Genomic DNA, 16,007 nt, shown 5'->3' on the forward strand with positions numbered 1-16,007 from the left:
TTATTTCTTACTGTTCCATTTTTCTTATACGCTGTTTTAGTTACATAGCAGAACGTTTACTGGTTAGTAATTATAAGTGTTTGATATTAACTTTTTTAACGTATTAAAACGATTGCGAAATGTGTAGGCGATATCTGCTTTTGATTTGTGTTCCTACATTGGCAACCCTGCTGATAACTTACTATGCATCGGATGAGGTGCCTCCACCGAGGGACATTGACAGTGTTGCCACATCTACCGCCATCAATGTTACCAACATACGTGGTGCAAGAGCAACACCGACTCTGCAACTAGTGGTTGTCGTAAGTTTTAAACATAGCCACAACAGTTCATATTCTTTATAGATGTGTGAATATTATTAGGAAATCTAATTATAAAATATATAAATATACTGAAATTGAAACTAAAACTCTAAACTGAAATGATTTTTTAGATCTCTCGCCATGGAAAGAGAGGGCCATACACAACCTTCCCAACCAGTCCATACCGTGCCGAAAACACCACTATATGGCCTTATGGTCCGCGTGAGCTTACCTCAGTATGTACGATTTATTTATTTTTTATTTTATATGCTATAACTCTCTCTCTCTAACCCAATACCTCTAATTATACAATACTATTTATAGTACACTAAATGTTAGTCTCTGAAAAAGGTTAGACATTTCAGAAGTATTATTATAATATGAGGTCGAAGGACGTTTACTCTGTTGCTCATAGTACAATAATTAGATAGCTGTTAATTAAGGGTTACCAATCTTAGAAGTTGTACTATTGACTGATACCGCTCAAGATAATAATGGTGATGAATCTATTCATACGAGTATATACATACATATTCACGTATTTGTCTAAGTCAATTCACAATATTCCTTGAGTTACAACAAGTAATACAGGGGTATTCGTTGTATACTATTATATTTGACTGTTGATACTGTATTTACGTTTATTTTAAATTGGGAAATCTCCGTTTGTCGATAAAGAAGGACAATTAGCATATTCACATTACTCATATTCTTCTTTGAAGGTTATTTTTGTCGATGGAAGGATTGTGAAGGAAACAGGATTTTTCAGGGCATTTGCCATCGTTCCTGTTTCCTTCACTCACGTTCTTTTTAGCCACTTATCCTATTGTAAAGTAAAAGTTCACCAATGAAACCATAAATTATTGTGGTTTAAATTGTAAATTACATATTATATTCAAGTAGGAGTTGTATAAATAAATTTAACTCTGAACACAGAAGTAGTCAAAGAGTTTACTGTGAAGATGTAAATATGATTCTTAAATTTTCTGGGAACAGTACAAACTTTTAAAACTGCTGGCATATGGACTAGCTGTTTTAATATTATTATGTGTGTTTGATTTCTGTAGAATATTATATTGTAAAGCAATTAGTAACAATATATATATATATATATATATATATATATATATATATATATATATATATATATATATATATATTTCTTATCAATAAACATTGAATCACAAAATGTACTTGCTTGAACACTCACCCAGAATGTGAGATATCTGGGTTCGAGTTCCGCCGGAACAAGTACTTTTTGTGATTCAGTGTTTATTGAAAAATTATAAAAATTTAATTAGGCTCTTTTGACATTCATACAAATTTAATTAATGTAAATAAAAGTCGTTTTACAGGTATTTGGTCTTCCGATCATATGCTAGTTTGGTTATGTGAACGCATATGTGACAGATACGGCCAAATACAAAATAATTGAATCGTAAAAAGTAAGGGCTCTGTGGTGTAGTGGAACACACTCACCCATCAAGTGAGAGATGCGGGTTCGAGTTCCGGTCATATATATGGCAACTGTCAGTTCAAGAGTAGATTTTCAGATATACGGAAGTTTTCAGAGAGGACGCATGCAGATGTACAAACTAGGGCTGAAGATCCGTTCCTTATACAATGGATTTTTGGATGAGTTGTACTACGGTGAAGACTTCGTAGCCAAGAGCACCGCGTTCGAACGTACCATACAGAGCGCCCAACTATTCCTGGCCGGGCTGTTCCCTCCCAGAGACTTCCAGGTCTGGAACAAGACCCTGCTTTGGCAACCCATTCCGGTGTTCCACAGTAGTGTGGATTATCAAGAGGTTTGTAATCAGAACCATTGATTTATTTATACATGACTAGTATACCTTAAAAGTTACAACAATACACACTCATATATTTATATTTTGTTTTCATATAATTATTACGTCTCAATTGCATCATAAGTCTGTTATTGAAGACAAAAAAAGGATTTTATTCTCTGTTATCACCTTATGTAACATTTAAAATTTATCGATTTTTAATTGTTTTTAAAATTACTTTCAGATGGCAAACGTGTCTCAAACCAAATGGTGTCCCAAATTCCGTGTCGCAAAGGAAAAGGCAATAGCTGAATTCCAACAAGAATATCGAAGTGATATTATAGAATTCTTCAAACTTGTCAACCCTTACACCAGAATGGACCAACTGGAGACCCTGGATACCACTGTTTCCATTTCGTTAGCAATCTTTGTAATGTGGGAGTCTTTCTATACAATGGTAAGCCCCTGCTGAAATGTCATAACATACCTTGTAACCTTACATGTAACCTAATTAAGAATTAAATTCGATAATCTTTTACGTATCTTTATTAATTTTCTTACATAGCTGGAATTTTGTGTAGCAATCACTAACAATAAATATATAACTTTTAAGTTCCTCAGAGGGTTCACTTCTGGCTAGTTTACACCTTCCAGTTGTGAAACCACACAGAGTACAGCAAAACCAATGTGTCACTTAAATATAGACAACCTTATGGATGTCCAGGATCAGTACATCACTAACTTCAAATTTTGAAATTCTGGGACGCAAGTGTAATTCGACAGGTCTAGTTACTGCGGGAGATGACTGTAGGGTTCGTACTCTAAGAGTCAAACCGGCGTAGAAATAAGGGTGTGCCACTCCTTGCCTGCTTTGACTGGAGAGGCTGGTTCAGAGGTGGCTTTCCCTTCTTCCAAGAGGGCATGACTTGAGATTAGTGCCCTAAATCCTTCCTTACACATCCATAATGCATCGGAAACAGCGCGAAGGTCCTTACGGGAATAGATGCAAATTTTTAGTTTTTCTTTTAAGTTCATGTTAAAGTTAAATGTGATAAATTGATTTCATTCTATTGTTTGGTTATGCAGTACTGGACTGCAACTTTAAAAATGATTTGTTAATACGTGAAATTAATAGGGTGCCTCCAATTTCTTCCTTCTAACATTAAAAAGAATTATTAGTAGGTCTCACCTAGGCCCAAATATAATAAAATAATTTACAAGGGTTACGAAATTTACATAAAACATATTTTAATATTTTTAAATGTATTTTTAGAACTACGGAAAATTTTCGATTAAATTTCGTAATCAGAAATACAAAAATCCTATTTACGGACGTTTAAAGTTTTTTGACATCTGTTAATGATTGTAGACTCTTGGAGAAATTGGAAAATTCTTTAAATATTACTAAATGTTAACAAAAACATTACTTTTTTCAAAATTGTTTATTTCTTGGACGAGGCCTTTCGAAACCAAAGGTTTCATCTTCAGGCAACTCCACAAATAAATATTTACACACTGTTTGTTAAAATTAATATTTTGGAAAAAATTTTGGATATATTTCAGTCAGTATGAAAAATTAGATTTGACTAGAGTTTAATTTTTGAATAAATTGAGAAGAAAGAAGATTCCATTAGGGCCCTCTTCATTTTTCATGAGTTTTTCTTTATTTCTGTTTATGTATAGTGTTTCCCAAGCATTCAAGTTCATTGGTTTTGTTATTTCTTTTATTAATGTTAGATTTTTAATCGATGTTCTGTGTCCTGATTCAATGCAGTGCTTGGTTACAGCAGATTTGTCAACTCTTCCATATTTTGTGTGTGATAAATGCTCTTTAAATCGTGTTTTTTTGTTCTTTTTGTTTGTCCAATATAAATTTTGTCACAGTCATCGCATCCAATTTCATAAATTCCCGATTTAATATCATTTGAAATTTTGTCCTTAGGGTTTCCTAGAATTTGGGATAATTTGTTGCTTGTTCTGTGAGTGACAGTTTTATTTGTATGCTTTTTAAAAGTTTTGTATATTTGGTTTGAAAAAGTACTGTATGTTGTGCAAATAAATTCATGTTTTGTGTCTTGAGGTGGTCTTAATGTTGTCTTATCTTTTCCACTTCTTCTTTTTAAAGCTTTTTTTAGTATATTCTCAATGAGTGTAGTGTAACCATTGAACATAGCAATAAATTTGATGTAATTTAGTGTTCCTTCTTGTAGTTTTCTATTGAAAGTGGTGTATTTAACAGTCTGTAAATCATTGAATTAAATTTTGCTCTTTTTTGTGCAGATGGATGGTTAGATTCATTGATGATGAACCTATCTGTATGAGTTGGTTTCCTGTAGATATCAAATTCAAACGTTGTTTCATTTCTAATAACTAATACGTCTAAAAATGGGATACTATTGTTTTGTTCAACTTCATATGTAAATTTAATAGTAGGATAAAACGAATTTAGTGTTGTGATAAAATCGTGTATGTTTTCATTTTTATTAAATATTGCAAAAATATCATCGACTAATCGTATCCATTTTCTTGGGAAATAGTCGTTTTAGATTTGGCTGTAGTTTCAAAATAGCTCATACAAATTTTATGTTATTTTAATATTAATTTTAACAAACAATGTGTAAATATTTAATTGTGTAGTTGCCTGAAGATGAAACCTTTACTTTCAAAAGGCCTTATCCAAAAAATAAACAATTTGGAAAAAAAGTAGTGTTTTCATTAATATTTAGTAATATCTGTTAATGAGTTTTAAAATTATGGACTCTTGATTTTTCTATAGATTAACTCAAATTCCGCTAGGGATGCAAAACAATTATAAGTGCACAAATATTTTTATTCTTTTATATAATATAAAATAATACTTTGTTGAAAATAATTGTATTTTAAGAAAATAATAACTGCTTTGGTTGTAAAGCGTGGTTCCATGTTAGAGCACCATTATTAAAAAAACTTATTTCATTTATTTTCTGTTGATTTCTATAAATGTCATCACGTTAGAAGAGTGAAAGTAAAAATGAGGATTAAATACAAAATTATTTTCAAAGTATTTTTAACGAAAGTGCCTAAAAATTAGTAGCATATATAGTATATAAATTCCTATTATTCTTTGAACTAAAAAACCTAAAAAATAACTGTGTGAAGAGACATGTGAACAGGTGTTGTTAAAGGAAAAATACGAATCGCATTTATAAATAATTTAATTGCAACAACCATCTAATTATATAGGGTTTACAAAAATAGAAATTCTACAGACGGATTGGTTTCGTCACATTTAGATGATACGAATACTAAACGCATAAGACTATTACGATTTTATAAATTCAAAAATATTTTATGTGAGGAATATTCATTATTCAAATTAATGTGTGCGATACACTATAGTATTTTTTGGTTAATAATTTCTAACTGAAATAAAATAATTTTTACAAACAAATAAAATTTCAGACGTTATAAATATAGGATAATTTGTAGTACACATTTATAACAAAAAAGATATTACGATTGTATACAATCCCGCCCTACCCATAAAAAATTAAAGTTAAAAAAATAAAAACACTTTTACTTTTTTACTTTCAGGTCAACAAAGTATGACCTAATAATTTTATATAAAACAAAAATTTTCTTCATTAAATACATACAGTATTTTATTCGTCGCAGGTTATAAAGTAAAATTTAAAATTTACTTGAAAATATAACTTTTGTATGTCCCAACAGGTTGAGGAGGGACTTTCTCTACCATCTTGGGCCGAAAAATTCTACCCACAACCCCTTACCTTCTTGGCTGAGAAACTTTTGCGGGTAGCAGCCATAGGGTCAGACACGCAGATCAGGTATTTGGAAGGTAACCACATAAAAAACGTTCTTAACCTTCTTAACGTTCTATCTTAATTTTTTTTTTAATTAAATCATTCTGGACTTCAAACAAAATTTTTGTAAAAAATCCTCAGAAACAGCCTCAAGAATCAGAACTGCAAGATAAAAATTAAAATTCATTCGTTCTTAAGCTCATAGGGATTTCGGAAAATTTCCGTTTTAATTTATAACAAAAACCAAAACACAACTCCTCGAGAACTTGTATTCTTCTTCGTGTAGCAAAACCAAAACCAAGGTTAAGCTTGCAAGACATGGTAAACCAAAAAAAAATTATGGTTGCCTGTAAAGTCGGTTTTACGGGCGAAGATTTTACGTGACAACGTCTTTTTCTCGGTAGAATATTTATTGATATGAATATTATTAAATTGCACAATAGGAACAAGGAATTGAATGAAAATAAGAATTGCACAAATTTTAACTATAGAAATATATTTTGTTTACTAAAACATTGTACATAATTTGAAATTAATTAAAATTTGTTATTGTAAATGGTAAAGTTGAATAAAACATTTACTAAAATTGGAATTTGAAATTCTTGCTAAACACAGTTAAATTCTAACTCCGCGCGTGGTGATTGGTCGGTTTAGTTCGTTTGTTTGGTCGCACTGTTATGACAGGTTAGAGGTTATAATTTGTTATTTTAAATGTTTGACTAGCAATACGCGCTGTTTCTTCTCAATCGACTGAATTACGATTGATTGCAGAGTGATTTAAACTAATAATTTACTTAACACTATCAACATTTGTCAATAGTATGACATAACCTATAAACTCAGTTTCTCAACTTTTGTGTCAATCTAACAATTAATCAATCAATCATAGTTTACGATAATGAAATATCAGTGTACAATTATTTACCTTTATTGTTGTAGTTGTTGTAAATGACGAATCTAAGCACTCCACATTTTCACGAATAAACATAGTTATCTGCTTTATCCCGTGCGGCGGACCCACAGTTATCTGCTTTATCCCGTGCGGATCCCGTGCGGCGGACCCACTGGACGGGCATCGTAACGTTACCGGGCGTTACACTTTTTCATGAGTGACTCCGAGCCGCAACCTAATTTAAGACGTTGTCACGTCAAAAACATAACACCAAAACCAAAACGATGAACGTAGCAAAGTCATAGTAAGAAACTGAAAAATGAGGATGAAAGATTTAAACGTTTACTTGAGACCAAGGAACTGTGACACGTAAACGTAAACAATATACTGTGTTCGACACACAGAGAAAACTATAACATGTGATGCAGAAGATAAGACGTTACGTCATGGCGTTGTGAACATTTAAATCAAATGATATAGGCTACTGAATATATACAGAATGTATATATTCAACCTACATATAGACAATCATAAGTAATTTAGCTATAGTACCTACCTAGTAAAATTTGCTTATATCGCAAGATAACCGAATCAAACAATATTGAGCGTGGCTACTGCTTGGATGGGTGACCGCTGAGCGATCTTGTCCTTGCAAATAGCGCCTGCCCGGCCATTGATGGTGCTTCGGAAGTCACCTTCAAGTTAGCTATAATTTTGCCTGGTAAAATAAGACATTCTCTACTAATTTGTTCGGTATGTTTAAATATATCGCATTTCGCACCACTTGGAAATTGTTGTATTGATTTTCAGGTTTTAGATTTTTTTAAACTGTCAGTTGCATCTGAGCGGCAGATTTGTTTGCGTCTTGTCAATAGATAATTATAAAAAAGTAAATTTTAAAAGATGCACATTTATTTAAAATCCGTGTGTGTCAGAACAGGTGATACATAATTTATGAAAACGTTTCTTTTAACGCATGTGTTCGGACTGCCTGTATACTAATATGGATTTGATAGTCTGTACATTAATTAATTTGCTGTAATATCGGATTCAGGTGACTAACTTATGGAAATATTAAATAGAGTAAATAGTTACTAGACAAGAATAAAAGAATAATATATATGTAACTATCATGTATATGTAATTTGGGTAATGTAATTTTTTTAATATTTGTTAAATAAATTGCATACTATAAAATAAAAGCTTTAGCAGTAGTCTGAGAAAAAGAATGTCTTCCGATGAGGATTTATTTTATTAATTTTACACGTGGAGTAACTTATACAGTGGGTGGTTTTGGTTAAATTGATATTCTGGTTTTAGAATCGATTTTAGTAATTCGACGATGCTATAAATAGTATTATCTTTTGTGTACGACTTTCAGGTTTATTCTTCAAGGAATTGGTGGATCTGATGAGGTCAAAGGTTGAGGGCACTCTTATTCCAGACAGAAAGATGTTTTACTATTGCGGGCACGATTTCACCCTCTTGGGCTTCCAAGGTATCCTGGGACTGGCGGATGGTCAGTCCGGGCTCCTGAGCACTAGAACTGGGTCTGCATTAATCTTTGAACTCCACAAAGACCTCCAAACGGATCTTTTCTACGTGCAGGTGAGAACTAGAAATACTGGCATTTTTCATTAGCAATGAAGGAATCCCAACCTTAATGAATGATAATTTTGGTTTTGACTTTCTCGCCTTGTAATAGAAACTGACTTGGGGTTTAAGCCCTAATAATTTAAGGAAACTGGATGTTTTCCAAAGCAACTGATACGGGGGGAAACATATATGTGTTCAAATTTCTTAACCACTTCTCCCCATTTTGTATACAACTGCTGGTGACTCACCAACAACCAGCATCTGTTAATTAGGCATTTGTTGGAAAACACCGGTGGTTGGAACTCGATTCTTTCTTGCTCAATTCATAGCATATTATGTCATCACTTTATAGTTCGTTGACGTATTCCGATCGGCTTCTGTATGTATTAATATTTTTCAGAGTAAAATAGCCTTGAACACTTACTTACATACTTACTGTAAGACTGTAGAATAGACAAAATTATTAGTTTTTTCCAAAAAGGTATATATTTGGTACTTATGAACATGACACATTTTAACGAGATAAGAATTAAACATGTTTAATATTTTCTTACAATATCCTTCTATCATATATCGTACACATACTGCAAAATGATGCATCCTCATCTACAACTGGTTCTCTGTAGGCCTGATTTGAAGAAAGCCCAAATTAATGTTAAAATCATATTATTCCTCGTAGAGCTATAAAAATAATAATTTAAATATTCAGATGTAGTTTCTTAATGTGCTGTAACTAAAAAGTATTTTAAATGTAAAAATAACCCTACAATACACAGTTTGCACCTTGTTTAACCAGCCGAAAGCTAATTGACAGTGAAATAGGACTTATTTAATTAGGTAGGTTTGGAATTTTAAGGCCTTTAAAAAACATAACATAAGAGCCACAAACTAAATCTTCAACAACCAACTACTGTACAACACCGTTCTGCTTTCAGTTATTATATTATTTATCAGTTCACAGATAGACGCATACTTTTTTTAGCTAAGATTTGTTTTCACGTAGAGAGAATTGTATATATTAAAATATAAAACAAAATTTTACAGTTGCGACTTAATTATTATAGCTAAAATATTTTATTCTGTTTAGCGGTATTGATATGAATATGCATCTCTGGAGGTGCTACACACAGATAGAATGTGAATCTATCCTCAATGTAGAAGCTGTAAAGAGATAAAAAGTGAAATTATGTAACAATATCGCTGTTTTTATGTATAAATGGAAGGCGATATTGTGTAACTGTGTATTGTGGAAGATGGCATTGTATAACAATGTTCACGCTGCAGGTGCTGTACATTGTGGAAGAGAAACTGTATAAACATATTCATTCTGCAGGTGCTGTACATTGTGGAATTTGAAATTGTATAACAATGTTCATGTTGCATGTGCTGTACATTGCGGAAGATGAAATTGTGTAACAATGTTCACGTCGTAGGTGCTGCACATTGATGGAACGTCTTCGGACATGGAGCCTTCACACGTCGAAATCCCAGGTTGTAACTCTCCATGTGATCTTCGTCGTCTGTTGAACCTCACAGAGAAATACTACAACATCACAGATTGGAAAAAGGAGTGCCAGATTATTGAAGATTAAAAATGAAGGATAAAATTCTCGAATTGGTTTTTAATTCATTCCCATTAATTTTAATCGTGATACAAAGATTATTTGCATATATCGTTCCAAAAGTAAAACGCTAAAATCATGATGGTTTGTTTGTTATTTCAACATATGCAAAGGTTAGCAACGACTTTAAAATACAAACTACTAATTTTTTTAAATTTAATAAATTTTGATGATATGTTTAAAGTTTGTTTTGATAATGGAAGGATTGAAAAGTACAGACACAGTGTTAGGTTACCTGAGGAAAAGATCATATTGCAGATCACTCATTTCTTGTGTCACTGAATGTCCTGGTAAATTTCCTGAAAAACACTTGTTTCCCTCATTTTGGTACGAATAAGTTACAATTTACCAATTACGTACAATAAAATAATTATGCAATTTCGCAACTTACACACAATGTTTACGTTTTGGTCTATTTTTAGTGTGTTTGAGTAATAGTATTGTAAAATCCATGAATACTAATGGTAAAAGTTTATATTAAAGAAAAGCATTAATTTAGACTTCAGAATAGGCTCGATTTAAAAATTCGAATATCGGGAAATGTTAGGCATCACGATCTTCAATATCATTACTTTAGTTTGATGTATTTTACTTCTTTCAATCCATTACACCATATCTCACAAGCAAAATTGAATTTTTTTACAAACATAATTGTTAATGACACGTAAATCTGTATATTGTTATACAATTTTTGTAGTTTTGTAACAACAAAAGAAATAAATTATTAATTCCTAAAGAATCAGGACTTTTTTATTATTTTTTCAGTCAAAATTTTAAGTTTCAAAATGAAGAAGTGACTTCACTGGCACTCAAAATATACGATTAAAATTATTTGGAACATATAGATTTTGTATTATTAGTATTAGTAAATGTAAATTGAAAACGGAGTAAAATCCAGCAATCAGGTTACGATTTAACATGAATATAAAAATAATTATTGAAATTGTATGCGACTTAATCGTAAAGCTGATATTATCTTTCTAAGAATAGTATAGGTTATTATTTAAAGTTGTCACTCAGTAATCATATATAACTATCAGTATCCTCACCCTACGCTACAAATACAGTCACAAAAACGCCCTTTACTTTCAATCTGGAATTATTGCTACATAGTAATGTAACTAATCAAATCTGAAATAGTTAACACCTTATTTGTTTCAGCTCCTTTGCTTCTATAACATATTATAGATTTTAAAATTAAAAGTTGGCCTACATTGGTTATTGATTTTTGACTGATTAGCATCTTACTAATTGTGATACATTTCCAGTTATTTTAACTACCTACATCATTTAGAGTAACAATAAAAGTATTTACATATGAAAAAATCTAAACATTTGAAATATTTTGTGGTGCTATTTTTGCAAGCCAATGTATGTGTCATAACACTTTTTTGATTAAAGTAGGCTACTTTTGGTGTGAACTGTTGTGGTTCATAACTTGTGGTGTTGTTGTGTTTTTCTCTTGTGATGTTTTACAAACGAACGTAAACCAATAAATATAATATATTTTAAACCAAATAACAAATATTTGGTTTAAAAAACATTATATCCTTTTTAAAAGGGGAGATTCCTTTAGATCATTAAACCTCAGGAAAACTGAGAGTTTTTAATCCATCTTAAAACTTTCCATTTAAATATATCGATAAGACAAACGTATGGGTAATAATTTTATACTAAATACATAAAAACCAAGATAAAAAATACCAAAATAATGCCTCACGATTTCTGTTTAGAGCAAAAATAATAATCATGTTTCTACGTTCGCATGAAGTAGAAGTGTTAATGATGGATTGTTGCGGTTTCCAGTTTCTGCCTCCAAGAAGCCTTCCCTAGAAATGTCTTCAAGGGACGTGTAAAAAGTGTTTATGCAACCTAAACGTTAGCACAGACTGAGAAAAGTGGTAAGTAAGAGAAATCCATTCTTAGTTTTGACATATCAAGCAATACCATCATGACAACCATGTCAACTTTAACTTGTAATTTCTTGAACAAAATATTAAAAAGTTCTTATGATGTTTGAAATTCTAAATTCATAAGTAATCTTGATAGTCAAATTACATACATTTTTCGTTTGCTCACAATTGTTTGGGATAGTTATGAAACCTTAAAACATCACATTTTAGAGTTTTCCTAAGAAATAGTTTTAGTAACTTGTAAAAAAGTTTAGAATTGAAGTAATCTGAAAATTTAGAAATGTCTTTCTTTAGTTAAAACTTAAAGTAACTATTTAAATAGTCTAGAATATTTAATAATCTTCTTTAACAAACTTTATACATGAACTAAGTGGGATACGAATGCCAATCACTTCTTCATACTTAGATTAGTAATTAGATTCCGTGTGAAATTTGCCTATGATACATACAATTCTTTTATTACAACACAATAATATGGTTCCTGTTTTTATATGATTTATATGTATACTAAATTATTAATATAACAACATTAACTTACACAATTCAGATCAGTTAAAGTTAATGTGAGACAAGTATACTGCAAAGAGACTTTTACTTAAGTATATAATAAATATATATTATACAATTTAGCCACAAAACACCCTGAAGAGTCAACTGTTGTAAGATGATCTTCCCCATTACAAAGCTTTTAAGCATCATGCACTTTTGTGGCCTTATTTTTTATAGCATCGTTATGGAAGACATCTAATTTTAAATATATTATCAGTACGTTTCCAAACACATTTTTTGAATTTATTGTGAGGTTTATTTTTTTTATGTTTAAAATGTCAAATACGTAAATGTGAGTATGTAGAGTATATAAGTATGCATCCTTAGTTGGATTCTGTTCGTCCACCTGAGCATACAGATTTCTGTTGCCTTCTGTCAAATTGAGAACGACAAACTTCTTGTTCGTAGATTTGTGTTGCCTTATGTCAAAATGAGAACGACAAACTTCCTATTTGTAGATTTCTCTTGCCTTCTGTCAAATTGAGAACGGCAACCTTCCTGTTACTAGAATTCTCTTGCCTTCTGTCAAATTGAGAACGACAACCTTCCTGTTAGTAGATTTCTCTTGCCTTCTGTCAAATTGAGAACGACAACCTTCCTGTTAGTAGATTTCTCTTGCCTTCTGTCAAATTGGGAACGCCAACCTTCCTGTTAGTAGATTTCTCTTGCCTTCTGTCAAATTGAGAACGACAACCTTCCTGTTAGTAGAATTCTCTTGCCTTCTGTCTAATTGAGAACGACAACCTTCCTGTTCGTAGAATTGTGTTGAATTCTGTCAAATTGAGAACGACAACCTTCCTGTTAGTAGATTTCTCTTGCCTTCTGTCAAATTGAGAACGACAACCTTCCTGTTAGTAGAATTCACTTGCCTTCTGTCAAATTGAGAACGACAACCTTCCTGTTAGTAGATTTGTGTTGCCTTCTGTCAAAATGAGAACGACAAACTTCCTGTTTGTAGATTTGTGTTGCCTTCTGTCACAATGAGAACGACAAACTTCCTGTTTGTAGATTTGTGTTGCCTTCTGTCAAAATGAGAACGAAAAACTTCCTGTTTGTAGATTTATGTTGCCTACAGTCAAAATGAGAACGAAAAACTTCCTGTTTGTAGATTTATGTTGCCTACAGTCAAAATGAGAACGACAAACTTCCTGTTTGTAGATTTGTGTTGCCTTATGTCAAAATGAGAACGACAAACTTCCTGTTTGTAGATTTGTGTTGCCTTCTGTCAAAATGAGAACGACAAACTTCCTGTTTGTAGATTTCTGTTGCCTTCTGTCAAATTGAGAACGACAAACTTCCTGTTTGTAGATTTGTGTTGCCTTCTGTCAAAATGAGAACGACAAACTTCCTGTTTGTAGATTTGTGTTGCCTTCTGTCAAATTGAGAACGTCAAACTTCCTGTTTGTAGATTTGTGTTGCCTTCTGTCAAAATGAGAACGACAAACTTCCTGTTTGTAGATTTGTGTTGCCTTCTGTCAAATTGAGAAAGACAAACTTCCTGTTAGTAGATTTCTCTTGCCTTCTGTCAAATTGAGAACGACAACCTTCCTGTTAGTAGAATTCTCCTGCCTTCTGTCAAATTTAGAACGATAACCTTCCTGTTAGTAGATTTGTGTTGCCTTCTGTCAAAATGAGAACGACAAACTTCCTGTTTGTAGATTTGTGTTGCCTTCTGTCAAAATGAGAACGACAAACTTCCTGTTAGTAGATTTCTCTTGCCTTCTGTCAAATTGAGAACGACAAACTTCCTGTTTGTAGATTTGTGTTGCCTTCTGTCAAAATGAGAACGAAAAACTTCCTGTTTGTAGATTTATGTTGCCTACAGTCAAAATGAGAACGACAAACTTCCTGTTTGTAGATTTGTGTTGCCTTATGTCAAAATGAGAACGACAAACTTCCTGTTTGTAGATTTGTGTTGCCTTCCGTCAAAATGAGAACGACAAACTTCCTGTTTGTAGATTTGTGTTGCCTTCTGTCAAACTGAGAACGACAACCTTCCTGTTTGTAGTTTTCTGTTGCCTTCTGTCAAATTGAGAACGACAAACTTCCTGTTTGTAGATTTGTGTTGCCTTCTGTCAAAATGAGAACGACAAACTTCCTGTTTGTAGATTTGTGTTGCCTTCTGTCAAATTGAGAAAGACAAACTTCCTGTTAGTAGATTTCTCTTGCCTTCTGTCAAATTGAGAACGACAACCTTCCTGTTAGTAGAATTCTCCTGCCTTCTGTCAAATGGAGAACGACAACCTTTCTGTTAGTAGATTTCTCTTGCCTTCTGTCACATTGAGAACGACAACCTTCCTGTTAGTAGAATTCACTTGCCATCTGTCAAATTGAGAACGACAACCTTCCTGTTAGTAGATTTGTGTTGCCTTCTGTCAAAATGAGAACGACAAACTTCCTGTTTGTAGATTTGTGTTGCCTTCTGTCAAAATGAGAACGACAAACTTCCAGTTTGTAGATTTGTGTTGCCTTCTGTCAAATTGAGAACGAAAACCTTCCTGTTTGTAGATTTCTGTTGCCTTATGTTAAAATGAGAACGACAAACTTCCTGTTTGTAGATTTGTGTTGCCTTCTGTCAAAATGAGAACGACAAACCTCCTGTTTGTAGATTTGTGTTGCCTTCTGTCAAACTGAGAACGACAACCTTCCTGTTTGTAGTTTTCTGTTGCCTTCTGTCAAATTGAGAACGACAAACTTCCTGTTTGTAGATTTGTGTTGCCTTCTGTCAAAATGAGAACGACAAACTTCCTGTTTGTAGATTTGTGTTGCCTTCTGTCAAAATGAGAACGACAAACTTCCTGTTTGTAGATTTGTGTTGCCTTCTGTCAAAATGAGAACGACAAACTTCCTGTTTGTAGATTTGTGTTGCCTTCTGTCAAATTGAGAAAGACAAACTTCCTGTTAGTAGATTTCTCTTGCCTTCTGTCAAATTGAGAACGAAAACCTTCCTGTTAGTAGAATTCTCCTGCCTTCTGTCAAATGGAGAACGACAACCTTTCTGTTAGTAGATTTCTCTTGCCTTCTGTCACATTGAGAACGACAACCTTCCTGTTAGTAGAATTCACTTGCCATCTGTCAAATTGAGAACGACAACCTTCCTGTTAGTAGATTTGTGTTGCCTTCTGTCAAAATGAGAACGACAAACTTCCTGTTTGTAGATTTGTGTTGCCTTCTGTCAAAATGAGAACGACAAACTTCCAGTTTGTAGATTTGTGTTTGCCTTCTGTCAAATTGAGAACGAAAACCTTCCTGTTTGTAGATTTCTGTTGCCTTCTGTCAAATTGAGAACGACATACTTCCTGTTTGTAGATTTGTGTTGCCTTCTGTCAAAATGAGAACGACAAACTTCCTGTTTGTAGATTTGTGTTGCCTTCTGTCAAATTGAGAAAGACAAACTTCCTGTTTGTAGATTTGTGTTGCCTTCTGTCAAAATGAGAACGACAAACTTCCTGTTCGTTTCATCTCTGTACATTCTAACGCTGACCCATATGCACCACAGCCTGTTATCGGGAAGTCAAAACTGTTACGCTGTCAGTTGGT

The 16,007-nt window shown here is 32.7% G+C and overlaps 1 protein-coding gene across 3 annotated transcripts; it reads left to right on the forward strand.

The window, feature by feature from the left end:
- LOC124360770 (testicular acid phosphatase homolog) lies at positions 1-9,998 on the forward strand. Of its 3 annotated transcripts, none has more exons than XM_046814649.1 (7): positions 1-302; positions 434-538; positions 1,874-2,113; positions 2,337-2,549; positions 5,804-5,930; positions 8,169-8,395; positions 9,817-9,998. In XM_046814649.1, exons 1-7 carry the CDS (start codon positions 120-122, stop codon positions 9,973-9,975), a joined length of 1,254 nt encoding a protein of 417 aa, XP_046670605.1. In that variant the 5' UTR covers positions 1-119; the 3' UTR covers positions 9,976-9,998. The 3 variants fall into 3 exon arrangements, with proteins under 3 accessions (XP_046670605.1, XP_046670607.1, XP_046670606.1); XM_046814651.1 differs by having other exon boundaries at positions 160-302; positions 434-542; XM_046814650.1 differs by having other exon boundaries at positions 160-302; positions 1,867-2,113.
- The last annotated feature ends 6,009 nt before the right edge of the window (positions 9,999-16,007 follow it).

This window comes from Homalodisca vitripennis, chromosome 4 (assembly GCF_021130785.1).
Source record: "Homalodisca vitripennis isolate AUS2020 chromosome 4, UT_GWSS_2.1, whole genome shotgun sequence".
Taxonomy (NCBI): Eukaryota; Metazoa; Arthropoda; class Insecta; order Hemiptera; family Cicadellidae; genus Homalodisca; species Homalodisca vitripennis.